This window comes from Chinchilla lanigera, unplaced genomic scaffold, assembly GCF_000276665.1.
Source record: "Chinchilla lanigera isolate Chin_1 unplaced genomic scaffold, ChiLan1.0 scaffold00035, whole genome shotgun sequence".
In the NCBI taxonomy this organism is placed as follows: domain Eukaryota; kingdom Metazoa; phylum Chordata; class Mammalia; order Rodentia; family Chinchillidae; genus Chinchilla; species Chinchilla lanigera.
Window position 1 is genome coordinate 2,412,670 of NW_004955436.1, and position 15,440 is coordinate 2,428,109.

General features: G+C 43.0%; 1 protein-coding gene and 1 long non-coding RNA gene across 2 annotated transcripts; one reads left to right on the forward strand and one right to left on the reverse strand.

Moving 5' to 3' along the window:
• Positions 1-1,298: 1,298 nt before the first annotated feature.
• LOC106149022 lies at positions 1,299-13,604 on the forward strand. The gene is made up of 3 exons (XR_001234925.1): positions 1,299-1,381; positions 12,537-12,622; positions 13,362-13,604. It is a non-coding gene; the product is annotated as an uncharacterized LOC106149022 (long non-coding RNA).
• Positions 13,605-14,237: 633 nt separating this feature from the next.
• LOC102025043 (membrane cofactor protein-like) lies at positions 14,238-15,440 on the reverse strand (the record flags this gene model as incomplete). Its single annotated transcript, XM_005389293.2, is given in 1 exon segment — positions 14,238-15,440. A coding segment is annotated over 1 exon segment (1,084 nt), but the record flags the coding sequence as incomplete, so codon positions are not given.

The following is a 15,440-nucleotide window of genomic DNA, read 5'->3' on the forward strand; positions in this document are numbered from 1 at the left end:
TGCCTGTTGAGCTGTGCCTGGGCTTAATTGTACCTTTGAAAGTCCTGTTCGCCCCACAAACACCCACTGCCTGTCGTCCCTGTGAACGTCTCTGTGATGCCCCGCCCCCTTCTCCCTGGCCGCACTGCTTCCTCTCTGTTCTCTGATCTCACAGCATTGATGTCTGGATTACTCATCAGTTAGTGATCTAAGTCATAAGAAGCGGCAGGCTAAGGAAGCCGTTCGGGGGCTAAAACGGGAAGCTGAAGACCCGTACAACGTGGGTATGAGAAGGGGTGAGCAGACGAGGGAGAGAGAAAAGAGGAGAGGGGAGTCAGGGCAGAAAATCCAAAACTTCTTTAAATAATTACACGGGTTGCAGGACTGGAGGGAGGGTGTGCATCTTGCTGTAGAAAGTTCAACTGACTTCTTTAACTAGCTTTAAGAGGCCAGATTTTAGTGAGTTTTAGTTCATTATTTTTGTTGTCACAAAGCACTCAGCACCAACAACCAATTTAGTAAACATTCAATAAATCTTTCCTTGTGAATACACGAATGAATAAATCAACCCTTCCACATGTTCACAAAAGAATTCTTGTCATTCAGGATAACTGCAGGCAAGGCCAATCCAGTACTTTTGGGAAGCTCAAGTCTTCAGCTTGGCTCATTTGGGGAATATTTTTCATAGAATGATGAGCATTAGAACTTGAATGGAAGTTCACACAATCCTTCCATTCTCACACTAAGCCTCTTAGGACTAGGGACGGGTGATACTTATGATGTACACGGTAAGCCACAGCCTGACGTAGGTCTCAGTGGTAAAATCCTGAAGGGTAACGTAATCAAGGAAAGATTTTTATGTTTTAATAAAAATTAAAAGTCATAAGTATTACTTTGGTGTGTATAAAAGACCTTGTGTATAAGAGAACTTTCTACATCCTGAGATATAAAGACATCAAGAAGTCCATCACCAGACAGGTTATCTTCTGTTTCTTATGCAAACAAACAGCGGAGGGCCTGGGAGCAACTGATGAGACAGGCAAGACCCTGGATGCCGCCCTTTGAGCTGTCGTACTGTCATGGTTTTCCCTGGAGCTGTCTGGGACTGAGAGAAGGCAGGTGTTACAGACGCATCTGAGAAATGGAGAAGAGACAAGCCTGGAAGGAGTCCCTTCTGCTGATGGCAGGGAGAGTCTTGCCGAGTATCTTTTTCTAACTGTTCTCCTAGGGTGTAATCAGTGTCAGGTTCTTGCAGGTGTTTACGGAGGACCCACGCTTGTCCAGTTGAGAGGCTTCTACCCTGGCATTCTCTTCTCTTAGGTCCTGTGCACCTAGGTGGGTGAGGAGACGCGAGGAGGAGGAGGTGGCAGCCGTACTGAAGATCCTCAGGAGCTAAGGGAAGGTCAGTCAGCCACCTGAGGGGCCATGTTCACCTTATGAACAGGAAGGGAATTGTCTCTGAAGGGCGCTCAGAGCTCTGAGTATTGGTCACAGCAAGGCTGAGCAAACAAGGGTTAATGACAGGCTAGGACACACGGTATGCAATGCCAGAGCTCTGGAAAGCTGGCTCTGAAAATTAGGCCCCTGGAAGTATTAGAAGAAATACCCAACCGAGTCACAGCACTGTGGTTCTGTCTCAGACAAACTCACTGTTGCTGGCACCGCACGGGCACTAAATCTTAAAATATTGCGCCAGGCACTAGGATTTCTGCAGCAGCTCCCCTGAAGGACCGCAGGTCTCTGCCCAGAAGAGGAACCTGTCTTCCTGCGTGGCTGCTCTCCGCCGCTGCTCTGGCTTCCCCTGGTGGGCTCAGAGCCAGGGCTTGTCCACCACTGTATCTGCGAACGAACAGAGGGGCACCTGTTCGCGCTCACCCTGCCTGGTGTGGGGCGCTCAAAAAGGATGCCTGGTGCAGCTGAGCAAGTAAAGCTCCGGCATCTGCCACACATTTAAAGAAAGAAAGTTGGCATTTAGTTATCGCAATAATCAGAGAAAGCCAGCGGCAAATCACAATACTCCCGTGTAATAAGACAAGGAAGAGCCTTCGGTTGTCGCCGTCTAACGGTATTACAACTGGGCTGGAGAAGACACTCAGCGCGACCCTTTCATATTTTCTGTCCCTGTTTTATGACAGAGCGTACGGTCTAGCTTGGTGAATGCTGCGTTTGCACTTGGGAAGAATGCGATTCTGCTGCTGCACGGCAGGGTGTGCGGAGTCGCTAAAACTGGATCACAGAGTTTCTTTTCTTTTTCTCTTTTTCCTTTCTTTTTTGTCTTTTTGAGACAGGGTCTAGAGCTCACCTTGTAGCCCGGGCTAGTCTCGAACTTGCAATGATCCTCTTGCCTCAGCCTCCCGAGTGCTGGGATTCCAGGCGTGCACCACTGCGCCCGGTTCCACAGTTATTTTCTGTCCTGTGGCTTACTCTCTACTCCCTCTGTCATTTACTGAAATCCTCAGATGTGTCCCTACAGGCCTTCCTGCTCCCAGCTGGTCCCATCAGAATCTTCCACGTACTTGAAGCTCTCGTTAAAGTAGAAGCCTTCGGGATTATATGTCTTCCAGAGGAACTGACATCTTTGTTGTTTCTAAATGTCTCTATCATTAGTGATATTTCTTGATTTAATGTTTGTTTTGTCTGATTGTAATACAGCTAATCCAGTTGTTTTTGCACTCTGTACATTTTTTGAATCACTTAACTTTTAACCTGTGTGTATATTTAGAGGGCAAAATAAATTTTGTATCTCCACTTGAAATGTTGATAAATAGTTATACATTTATAATTGTATACATTCATGTATGGATACATGAATTCTATCACTTACTCTAAAAGTGCTAAGATACTGTATCTATCTCTTCCTCCAATTGAACATTTTATGGATTTTGAGTATTGAACATGCTTTTTATAGTTAGTGTAATTGGTTAAGTTTAAAACTATTTGCTTTCTATGTTCCTTATGCTCTTTTCTCTTATTTTTCTCTTTTCCTGAACTCTCTTGTAGATTAACTTAAATTATTTTAATACTTCACTTTATTGTTACTATTGGCTTATTACTGACTTATTTTATTGCTTTATATTGTTTTAGGAATTGCTTTAGGGTTTACAATATGCATTTCAATTTAATCCAGTTTCTAGTAATATCATGTCACTGACATATAATGTAAGAATTTTACAACAACATAAATAATTTCCTGTTGTCACATAATGTAACTCTGCATAAAAGTTCTACAAAATAGTCCTTTTTTATTTTAAAGACTAATTTATCTTTTGTTTAAAAACTTTCTATTTTGAACTAATTTTGGACTTACAAAAATGTTTCTAAAATAGGGGCTGGGGATTTAGCTCAGTGGCACAGTGCTTGCCTGATGAGCACAAGGTCGTGAGTTTGATTCCCGGTACCAGAAAACAAAAAACAAAAAACAAAACAAAAATGTTTCTAAAATAGTACAAATATTTTTTATCTACTTCTTTCTCAATTTCTGTAATATTAAAATCCTACATGAAATAGCAATTTTCCACAACAGACTTAACATTTGTGTGAATCTTTACCAAACTACAAATTTTAAAATCTACTAGTTTTCAAAATATTCAATATTGACATATTTTGATAATTTCTGGTGTTTTTATATTCCTTTGCATAGACACAAATTTTTACTTAAGGCTTTTTCTGTTCAAAAGTTTCTCATAGTATAAAACTGACAGTAGTGAACTTTCTTAGCTTTTCTTCATCAGAAATTATTTAAAAATTTTCAAAGTTCATTTTAAAGGCTATTTCCATTAGACGTAAAATTCTATATTGATAGATTTTTCTTCAGATCTGTGTATGATGTCATTCCATTTTCTTCTGATTTGTGTATTAATGTTACTTTTGCATGAAGTCTACGATCACTTTTCTTCTGGTTGGCAAAGTGTTTTTCTTCTAAGTACTTTAAGAGCTTCTCTACCACTGGCTCCCACCATGTAATCACGATGTGTGGGGTCCTTGTTTCTTTCTGATTATCATATTCCGGGTTTACTTGGTTTCTTAATTCTAAAAGTATAGTTTCTATGGAATATGGAACACTGTAGCCATGATTTCTTCAAATAAATTTCCTGACTTTTTAAATCAGCATTTATTTTTGTAGGACTTGAAATATCAACTAATAATTTCTCACTTAGGTTACTGAAACATTGTTTTATTTTTTAGTGTTTATCCCTGTTCTTTATTTTGTATATTTTTAATGAGAGCTTGGAATTCACTGATGTTTCTGCAGTGTTTTATTAGTTATTCATCTAATTTCAAAAGCTTTTCGTTTTAGCTACTATACTTTTCAAATCTAGAAATTCAGTGGAATTGTTTTCATGTATTCATTTTTTTTTCTATTTTACTAATGCTTTCCTTTGTCTATTTTACTAATTCCCTCCTGTCATACATTGTCCCTTTTACTTTTACATGTGACTATACTGACTGGTAGATGCAAATCTCATTTTATATTTTTTCCTGTCTTTTTACATATCTATTGATTGTATTTAATGCTTTGCCTTGTAAATTGCTGGGCTTTCTTGTCTTCTAAAGAGTTTAAGCCGGGCGTGGTGGCACACGCCAATAATCCCAGCACTCGGGAGGCTGAGGCAGGAGGATCCTTGCAAGTTCAAGACCAGCCTGGGCTACAAAGTGAGAGCACAGCCAACCTGAATGACATAGCAAGACCCTGTCTTAAAAAGACAAAAAAAAAAAAAAAAAAAAGTTTACGCTCTGTTCTGGAGGACGATGTTGTGCAGATGAGTGTCATCTCGGTTTGTTTGTAGACCACACTTGGAGTACCTGCTGCAGAGACTGTTTGCTCTCACTGCTGAGCGGAGCCCTGCGCACCTCTGCGGCTTATCTCAGGGTGTAGCACAAATTCTGTTCTGCTGAGGAGAACTTGAATTGCTTAGCCTGCACTGTCCTCTCATTATCTGTTCTGTCTCATTTAATTTCATATTGCATATCCACAAATGGGTATCTGAGAAGGCCGACTCCAAAGCAGCATTCTGGCACACTTCCCCGAGTGACCGGCTCGCCCAAGCTGTGCTCTAATGTACCTCTGCCCCCCAAACTTCTCTCGGAGTACGCCTGCTTCCTCGGCCTTTCAGAAAATACTGTGTTTGCTCTATTCTCTTACAAAGCTAAATCCTGCAGTGAATGCAAGACACTATCCATGTTTAAAAATCTTTGTTTCACCATTGTGGAATAGTTTGACATTATTTTACCCTGAGGAGTTTATCTGTCTCCAGTTATTCTGTGATAGCCTGACATGGCAGTCTTTTGGAAGACTTTGTGCCAGAATTAACATGAATATATTGTCATTCACACTGCTCTGTGGAGAACAAAATATTGTGGATCATGACTGATACAGAGATCGTTTAGAAGTCTGTTAAAATCATCCTCGGGCAGTGCTGGTGAACCTATAGTATGTGTGCTATTGTGTTTTTCTTTTGAGGAGAAAGATGTTAGTGCCTGAATTGTTTTATCTCAACTAAAGCCTCATTTGCCATGTGGGCACTTTGCGACAAGTGGGCTTTGGGTTGCAGTGCAGTCACTCGTCTCTGAAAGCGGCACCATCCCTGACCTAGAGTGTGGCAATGACTGTAGGGGCTAGCGTGTTTCCAGTGTATTTTAAAGAAGTGATTGGCTGGTTTAGGGTGTACTCCTGAGACAGGGTGGTCACTTGCTGAGGACTGGGTGTGGTGAGGGTTAGTGACACGAAGCAAGAGACGCCTCAAGAATGATCTTGCAGTGCTTCTTCAACTAATTAAATGAGGGTGCAAGAATAGAGCAGGTTTTAAGGGATAGAGAAGAATGACTGAAGAGTTTCTTTTTTGGGCAAATTAATCTTATTACGTCTACCATAAATCCAAAGCAGATATTCAGGCTAGGAATTTTGAAGCCAAAATTGTTTACAAGCAAGAAGTTAATGGTTTTGGAGACTTTGATAAATTAATATTCTTTGTGAATTTTCAAGTACGGGATAAAATATCCCGTGCTCTCCAATACGTGGTCAGAACCATTTTTCTGAGGAGCAGCGTGTGCATGCGTCTTCTGTAGAATGTATTTTAGCAGTTTTGCCCAGGGCAGAGTGAAGCTAGGGACTGTTCTAAGCGGGGGTGCCACGCCGATGAGGATGGTTCACAGAGGTTATTTTAGCGGGAACAAAGCTTGATGGGAAAGAGGCTGGAGGCTTAGAGAGCAGATGGCAGCCTGCTGGTGTCGGCACTGCAGGGTTTGGGGCTCACGGCCCAAGTGAAGGGTGATGGTGGGAATTAAGATGGATATGTAGCTGTGAGAGGGTGAAGGACAGAAAATTACCAGAAATAATACTCGATTTCTTCAGACATGTGTTACCCAGGTGAGGCCATGGGACCGTAGAAAGTGCAAAGGAGAAACATTCAATATAGGTGAATTTTAATGACTTTTATTTATGTGCCTGAAATATATGTAATTTCATTGCTTGAACAAAATACCCAACACCCCCAAGTTAAAGAAGGAAAAGTTTATTTAGCTCACGGCTTGTAGAGGTTTCAGCCCATAGACAGCTGGCTCCAAGGCAGAGTGGCAGGGCAGACGGGCATCCCTGAGGTGAAACAGTCCACGGTGTGGCAGGACAGGCAGGAAGCAGCAGCAGAAGCCAGCCTGCGTTTCCCTTTCTTCCCATCCCGGCGACAAGCCCATTTTCTTGTGTCTCCCACAGCCGTGGTGGGGCTTCCCACTGTCCACACCCAGGACTGTGATAAACCAGTCAGCGGACTTAGTACCTCACACCCTAACCCATATGCACACACCGTAGATCCAGCCGGCTCCAGAGGACTCCAGCCGTGAGTGCGTGAGGCTCTGAGGGGCCTGTAGACACCAGCCACAGCAGCGTGTCTGCGCACGTATGAGATCCGTCAGCGAAGAAAAATGAAGCAATGTATCAAAGATGGCATGGCTAAAATTGGAATAGGAAAGGTTTGCATTGAACTAATTTCTAAGTCCAATTTGGTGCCTCTGTGATACTTTCTTGTGAGTAGAATAAGGAAAGTCCCAGTGGTGTCTTAATTATGATCTCCTTGACCATAAGCCTTACTTTTAAAAAAAAAACATGTACAACTGAAGATGTTTAAGGTGAGATATGCATGTAACATCAAATCTGTTGGAGTGGGAGTGAGATTTAAACATGACATGACCCTTGGGGGGAGTTTGGATAGTAAAATGGCATAATATGATGTACACTTAGTTATGATACAAATTGGTATAATGTGTATTACAGATGATAGGCATAACTAAAGTCACCTCCAAAGCTTTACTTCTAGAAATGGGAGCTACTGAGATTACGTAAACTGTTGTGTGTGCGTCCATGCATGTGTGTGTGTATGTGTGCATGTGCAGGTGTGGATGTGTGCATGGCATGCGTGCATGTGTGTGCATGCATGTGTGTATGCACACTGGTGTGCATGTGTGTGAGTACGTGGCACCACAGGAATGATCTCAGGACCTTCCCAATGAGTTACATCCTAATCTTTCTTTAATCTTTTATTTTGCGCCCAGGCTGGGCTCCAGCTCACCATCCTCGGGATTACAGTTGTGCTACTGTGCCTGTTTAGGACACACTTTCAGACACAGTGTGATGTAGGATACAGCATTACACATGCAGGGTTCGCCTAAGCAGCCACTGTGTACCACAGTGACAACGGCTAACAATGATGCAGGTGCCACACCCCATGCATATTTTTTCTGTATGCACTGAGCAGATAACATTTTATTGGTACGTGTTAAGTACAGTGTAACAGATTAAGCATCTGTTGAATGGCTTTACCTCTATTACTTCTTATACCATACAAAACCTTTACAGGAATATTTATGAGTTACTTGCATGTACCTTTGATTTCCACTTGTCATATTATTAAGGCAAATGTACCAATCTACATAGTTTAACCTGGTTATACAGAATCATTTACCATACCTGTTTCCCACTCAACACTATTATGAAGCTCTATAGACCCCAGCCCAAGTGCTGTGAGTGGGTGACATCATATCTACTTTATCCATGAAATTAGATTTCAACCCATCAGAGTCAACCAGCTACCTGCAGCACTGTAATAGAATGTGGCTCTGTGTGATTTTCATACTGTTTTACTTCACTGAAGGTTTGGAAAATAGTAGCTTTCCTCTATTCTATTTTATGATTTTTAAAAATATAGTTCTGCAATGTCATGTAAATATGTTTCTTGTTTGAGATGTTTTATAATTCCACTTCCTTTTGAAGCTTTTTCTAAATAAAATGAAGATAAAATGTTGATATCCTTCCTAAACAGTTAACATTTATCCCACAGATAAAAAAACCTAACTGCCAGCTGTTGACCTCTATATTTTGTGACATCTGGATTCATTGTTTAGCTATACTCATCTGAGTAGCCTTCTTTTTGTTAAGATAGGCTCTCACTATGTAGTTCAGGCTGGCCTTGAACTCACTATGTAGCCCAGGCCGTCCTCAAACTCATGACAATCCTCCTGCCTCAATCTCCCGAGAGTGCTGGGAGGTGTGCCTGGCCACTGAGTGGCCTTCTTGGTTACCAAAGAGATCTTCAAGAGAAAACTTGGAGGGATATATTCATCTGTCCTCTTTTGCGACCACAATATAACTGAGTCTGTGCACTTAATGAAGAAAAGAGGTACATTTCCTTGTCAGTGTGCAGGTCAGACTCCAAAGGGAGGTGGCGCCTCTCGGACTTGGATGGAGTTTGCTGTCTGGTGAGGGCCGATGACATCATAATAGTGGCCACACGTGGGAAGATACAGGTGAGCCAGGATCTCAGGTGAACAAAGGACCAGGCTTGCGGTTTTGAAATACTCCCTTGCCCCTGTGAGATTCAGGTCCTGCAAGTCCCCAGCGTCCATCCCTCCCCAAGGCAATGGCTGTAGGATTTCCTTTAGAGGCTTCATAACTGTATTTAGAGGAAAACTATGGTAAATGGTTCCTATCACCAGGTGCAACCTCATGGATTGGTACATTTGCCATAATAGTATGAGAAATGGAAATCAAAAATCAATGGAAGTAACTCATAAATATTTCTATAAATGAAACCCATAGGAAACTGATATGTACAGAAATATATGAACGTGGTATTCTCACGACAAAAGACATGTGAACAAAGAACAAGAGGAGGAATTTCCTGTGGAGAGGAGACTCATATATCCGGGAAAAGTAATTAAAGACAAGATTTATTCAGGGGAAATGAATAACTTGGAAGCAGTGCCGTGTGGAAGACCTATTGTAAAAGACAAAAACAATTAAAAATGAGACTGAAATGTGACATTACATAGGAATGTGGTTTTTGAGCTGCCTGGGGAAACGTCCTGTTAGGGCCAGAAGAGACAGGATCTCTTCTCAGAGATTACTCCAGTGTCACAGTTGGAGTAACAACACTGTTTGAGGATCTCATTAACAGGAAATCATATTCAAAGTGGAAGAACTACAGAGAGAGTAGTGATAGTGCTCAGGAACAGACAGGACGGATGGTGAAAGAGATAACCACAGAAAGAAACGTTTGTATGGGGCAGCTACGGAAGTGGTGTGTTTACAACAACCTGGCGGTTGCCAGCCCTGGAGAGACGGGGGCATCAGTTATTCAGCGCAGAGGTAAAGGCCACAGGGAGAAGCAGCTCAGGGAGATTAAGGAAAAGGAACAGAAGCTGCAGTCACAAGGCCGGTTCAGATGCTGGCTGAGCGGCGAGCTACGGAGCACAGTAGGTTGCAAGCGTGCAATTTCGTCTTCCAGGATTCTGAGCGTCCTAAAGATCTCCCGGGTTCCTTTTCCTCTTATTCCCTTTCCTCTTTATAGTTTTATTCCTCTCATTTGAGCCCCGGGTTCTGTGTTCCTTTGTGCTGATACCTTTTATGAATCTTCTGTGGATTCCTGCCCACTTAATACACTAGCTTTAAAATTTATGTTTCAGCCTTGAGGTAGCAGTCATTTTGCAAGCACTAGAGGCAACCGTTTCTTCACACGTTTACCTTGTTTGGATCCGCAGGGACGTCCCATTTTCCAGCGCTACAGAACGCATTTCTATAACTGTAGCTCCTCCCTGCTCTGTTGAGCACACCCAAAACGTACGGTGCTCGGCAACTCACTCACGGTGTTTTACCATGGCCGCACTATCTGATTAAATCTTCCCTGGCAAAAATGCTTGTATTAAAGTGAACTTTGAACTAGTTCAACCATAACACTGTGTGTGCGGGGCTGTAGACTGAAGCACAGTATCCCCTCCCTGTGAACAACTGCCTGCTTTTGAAAGAGCGGTCGCTTTTCTGTGAAGTCCTGTCTTTAAACTTCATAAACAACTGTAAAAAGTAAAAATGGAGAGATGTTCAGGAAAACAAGAGCCTTTGTACTTCCTGGCACAGAGTGGGTTGCTAAAGCAGACGAGCTCAGACGGACCCCCGCCTCTGCGCCCCAGGAAGACCCAAGGGCTGCACGGAGGCCTGAGGCCACAGCTCTTGAGTCCCGTAGGAGAAGTGTTCTCAGAAGCAGGAATTACTCCATGTTCTCTCCAAAAACCTGACACCATTTCCAGGATGTGTGAATGGTGATGTGGGAGAATTCATCTCATAACTACAAACAGAGGAACATATTTTAATAGATCTTATGCTTGGGAGAAATATTAAATTTGCATCTAGGAAATTACTTTTACCTCTTTTCTCATACTTTTTCATTTTTTTTCTCTTCGACTTTCTGCTTAAATTAGTATTACCAGGTGTGGGATAGTATATGTTTTCACAGTGTTGTAGGTTGTATGTGCTTGGCCTTTTCGGTGCCTGACACACACAGGGGGCCTGAGGGCTCTCCTGCTTTGAAGAGGAGGCCCTGGCTCATAGACATTGCAGAGCTACTTGCTCCTTGGTGTAAAGACCACTAGGACTGAGCCCTTGTGCTTGGTATTAAGTTCTCTGAACAGACAGTGGGTACCTGAAAGTCCTCTACTGCTTGGATGCGGGATCAGAGGCAGAGAGACGACCAGTGTTCCTGATTTTAGAGGATGAATACTTCTCTAAGCTGTACGGATATTCCTCTCTCTGATTCTGGTGCATCCTTATAGAAACCAGTTGATAGGACATGTACCTTGAGATGGATGCTAGGCATGGCCTGGAAAGACAGTCCATCGCTGAGAGCTGCTCGATCCTGACTTACCATTATTAATTTAGAAACAGGAAAAAAACTGGAGCCTGGAAGTATAGATATTGTTCTATCTGTCTTTGCTAGATGGGAAAAAAACACAAGGAAGTAAAAGGGGACAAATTGCATAACACCCATGAGCCGATTCACATCTTTCATAAGGAATCCCTCGGTGCAGTGGCCCCCGGACCCAGAAGATCACTACGGGAGGAACTGCGCCCGTGCCTGCGAGGGCCTGCATGACGGGGTGACTGGGGACTGCGACATGAAGGGAAAAGGTCCAGCCTAGGTCTTTGTAAAACTACATTTAACACATGCATCTGTTCAGCATACAAATACATGCACATATATACACATGCACACATACACGTCTACACTGTGTGTGCATGTCCTAGTTTAATATGAAATTGAAAATTAGAGAAAAATGAAAAATATTTCTATAACACACATAATTAGAAAATTACTGCTAATACTTTTTCCAGATTTTAATTAAATTAGTCATGACTGTATTTCATCTTTTAGTTTTTAATTGAAAATGGTAATAAGTTGTTCTATATCTCTGTAAGGGGCTGGGGATTTAGCTCAGCGGCAAAAGCGCCTGCCTGGCAAGCGCAAGGTCATGAGTTCAGTTCCCGGTACCGGAGAAAAACCAAAAAAAAAAAAAAAAAAAAATTAGACATCTCTGTAAACTTTATGGACTTCATTCTGAAAATATTTGAACAATCTCCAGAGTAGACAGTGCTTGTTTCTAAGCAATTGGTACTTCCTTGAAAAATACATGGAAATGGGTACGGTTAAGCTATGGCTGTGCTTAATGCAGAATTACTGTGCATTTCCGGATAAATTTTACCTTTCTAAAGCCTCTCTTCAGAAATTGCACAGGAAAAAACCACAATGCATAGTAAATATGTCTTCATATTGTAAAAGGATGTTTATTCGTTTACTTAGTCCCTGTTCCCTCTGAGGCAACATTTCTCCGACCCAGCTGTCCCACTGAATACAAAGTTTCAGTCCTCCTCCAGGCTCCTGGCTTCTTTGCAGGAGACTGTGTGGTAGGGAGAAGAGCCTTTCTAACTCAGGGCGGAGTGCTGTCCGAGCTGATGTTACTGTTCTCATCATGAGCATGACTAGTAGTGACGGACAAAAGGACAGTTCTGGGCTGGGGATTTAGCTCAGCGGCAAAGCGCCTGCCTGGCAAGCGCAAGGTCGTGAGTTCGGTTCCCAGTACCGGAGAAAAACCAAAAAAAAAAGAGGACAGTTCCTCCATGAACAAAGCTTTAAGTTTCACTGAGCCTTTCAGAAAACGAGGGAAGGAGTACAAACCTAACAGCCTCTAGCTGGCAGGGTCAGTGCTCATAGATTAATTTTTTTGTTTGTTTGTTTCAGCAACAACAGCAGGCAGCATGGAAAAGAGCATAAGAACACAAAAATGCGAGAGCAGCCTGCTTCTTTGTCGTATAATTCTTCTATAGGTTGTTATCTCATATTTACATTCTCACATAGTGCCATAACCAGGGTGCGTGCATGCTTACCTGTATGAAGTGATAGAGAAATGTATCACACTGTGCACCTACGTTAGACAAGTGGGGTCACATCCTCAGATATCCTTAGACACCCCTGAGCTTTGAAGCAGTCTGAGAGGTTCCCCACACACCTTGTGACCCAAGCACTGCAGCAGGATGAGTTAGCAGGGTCACATTCTTGAGCATCACCTGGGAAAATTAGTGACTGAGAAATACTCTGTCAGACAATAAACATAAATAAGGGCTGGGGTGTCGCTCAGTGCGAATGTCCTAAGGTCAGTCTCCAGCTGTTCCTTCCTAAAGTTAGATAATCTATTATCTAAAAAGTATTAACCTTATAATGTCCTTAATGGCGACCTGTAGTTTCTCCTGACTCCAGTCAGGACCAACTTGAGTTGAGTGGTGATGGTGAGACGGCTGAGGCTCCTTTCTCACACTGCCAGCAGCGAGCAGCGTAGACGTGCAAGGGCCCCGAGCCTGAGGTTTGGGGTGGGGGCTCCGCCTGTTGTCTAATCTCAGTGTCCTCAGTCACAGGGCACTGGACATAAAATTCTACTGACATTAAGTCTATGAGAGGGTTAGATCCCGTAAACTGCAGTGGTCCATTCGGGAGAGACCGGACGGACTAAGTTTCTAACACAGTTCGAGTTCATCCTGTGAAGTTAACGTCTCCACTGCCTGCCTGCAGGTGGCACGTTTAACGCTGGAGCTTGCAATTCCTGTGGACACAGAGGAGCACCTCGAGCCATGGCCTGCCCCTTGGACCCCTGAGCAGAGCCTGAGGCCATGCTGTCCCTGTCACCAGGAACCCGCAGCCTTTCCTCTGGCTGTCAGAGTCCTCTAACTCTGGACAAAAATATGCAACAGATTCTGAAACCTTGATTGCTCCTTCATCAATGTATTGATGTTTATGACAGTGATAAAAATGTGCCACACAAAAAGCTTCGAGATTAAGTGACCAATTATTAGAAAAGGATTCAATGTTACTGATATTTAAAGAATACTAGTAATATTCCTTGTCAAGGAAATCAGTCTTGTACATATGCCTGATTTTCAAGTTCATGGTTTTGTTTTTTTTTGGTTTTTCTCTGGTACCGGGAACCGAACTCACGACCTTGCGCTTGCCAGGCAGGCGCTTTTGCCGCTGAGCTAAATCCCCAGCCCCAAGTTCATGGTTTTGATCGGTAAGAACTAAAGTAGTGCATACAGATTTGTAGAAGCTTTTCTTTATAATTCATAATATATATAATACATATAGTTATTGAAATAATAAAATTGAGCTGCTGCTATTCTAAGAATTAAAAACAGATCCCAAATAATTCACTTTACAAATGAAATATTATTTCTTTTTGAAGTATATTTACTTAAGTTTCCAGATTCTGTGATTCTTTTAGCTTACTGCCAAGGGTAACATGATCATTAGCTCTACTCAAGAGCATACAGGCAATTTATACGTTCCCCAACATACCCTTAAAGAAGTCTGAAAGGGTAATGCCTACATTCCCGTCACATTAAAACGTTAGCATTATGACTTCACTACGTTCATGAGAGTGAAACTAGAGAATAACTTTTGCACATCTGAAGATTTTAATAGAATTTTTTTAAAAAATGGGCAAGCCAGTTTGTGGAAAACAATCAGTTTGCTCTGGTAGGGTGGTTGACCTCTTCTGATGAGGGATATATCTAGCTTAAACCTCTGTGCTGCTTATTTCTGCTCCGAATAAATTTGTACAGGAAGGTACAAAATATTACAACTACAACAAAGTAGACAACAATCAGCACCGTCATACATTTGTTTTCAGGCTCAGAGCTGGGAGACCCTCTACCGGCAGTGCCGACACTGGTCTGTGGAGGCCCCGCTCTGGGACGAGGTCGGCCCGGGCCACCAGAGACAGCAGCACTTTTCTGGGGGGAAGGCGGCGTGTCCAGACATTGCGGAAGCGGGGGCTGCCAGGTGCTGTCAGCCGCACAGACCACGGTGTTGTTTCCGTACAGGAAGAAGCCCTGCAGGCACTCAAACGTAACCCTGGCTCTGTAGGAATGCTTCAGTACGAATCCTGACCTCTGTCTTCCATTGGGGACCACTGGGCGCGGACATCTGACCACCGTACACTCAGGCGGGTCACTGCTCCACACGTCTTTGCCAAGGCAATACAGCTGGCTGTCTCCAACCAGCGAAAAGTCATCAGGTCCAGGACTGTGATTACACCAGTACTTGACGGATTCCAGATACTGAAATGGATCCTTCTTACTGGAGTAGCCCCCGTTTGGTATTTTCGGAGGTGGTTGACAGGAAATCTTCTCACACACTGGGGCTTTGCCATTCCAATGCACATTTGATCCGTTCAGCAGACAATGGAGAATTTCATTTCCAACTAAGTAAAAACCATCATTACAAACAAATTGAATTTGTGTTCCAAACTCATAACTTTTGTTTAGCAGGATCACTTGTCCATTTACAGGATCCACCTGGAGGTCACATGACTTTTTATAACAAGCATCCGTGGACACATTTGACCACTTACCATTGGGGCCGCAAACCGCAAGGGTGGGTAACACAGGGCGACTCCGGTATCCGGGTTTGCAATGATAATGTATATGTTCCATAGGAAAGTAGACGTATTTGAGAGGGCGGTCGACCTCCATGTTGGAATATGTAGGGGGCCTTCCGCAGGAGTTAGAGCTTACAGAAGGCAGGATCCCCAGGCCCAGCAGCAGGAGCCAGAGGAAGCCCTGGGAGGGAAGGAGGCTGTCGCCGTGCTGGGGA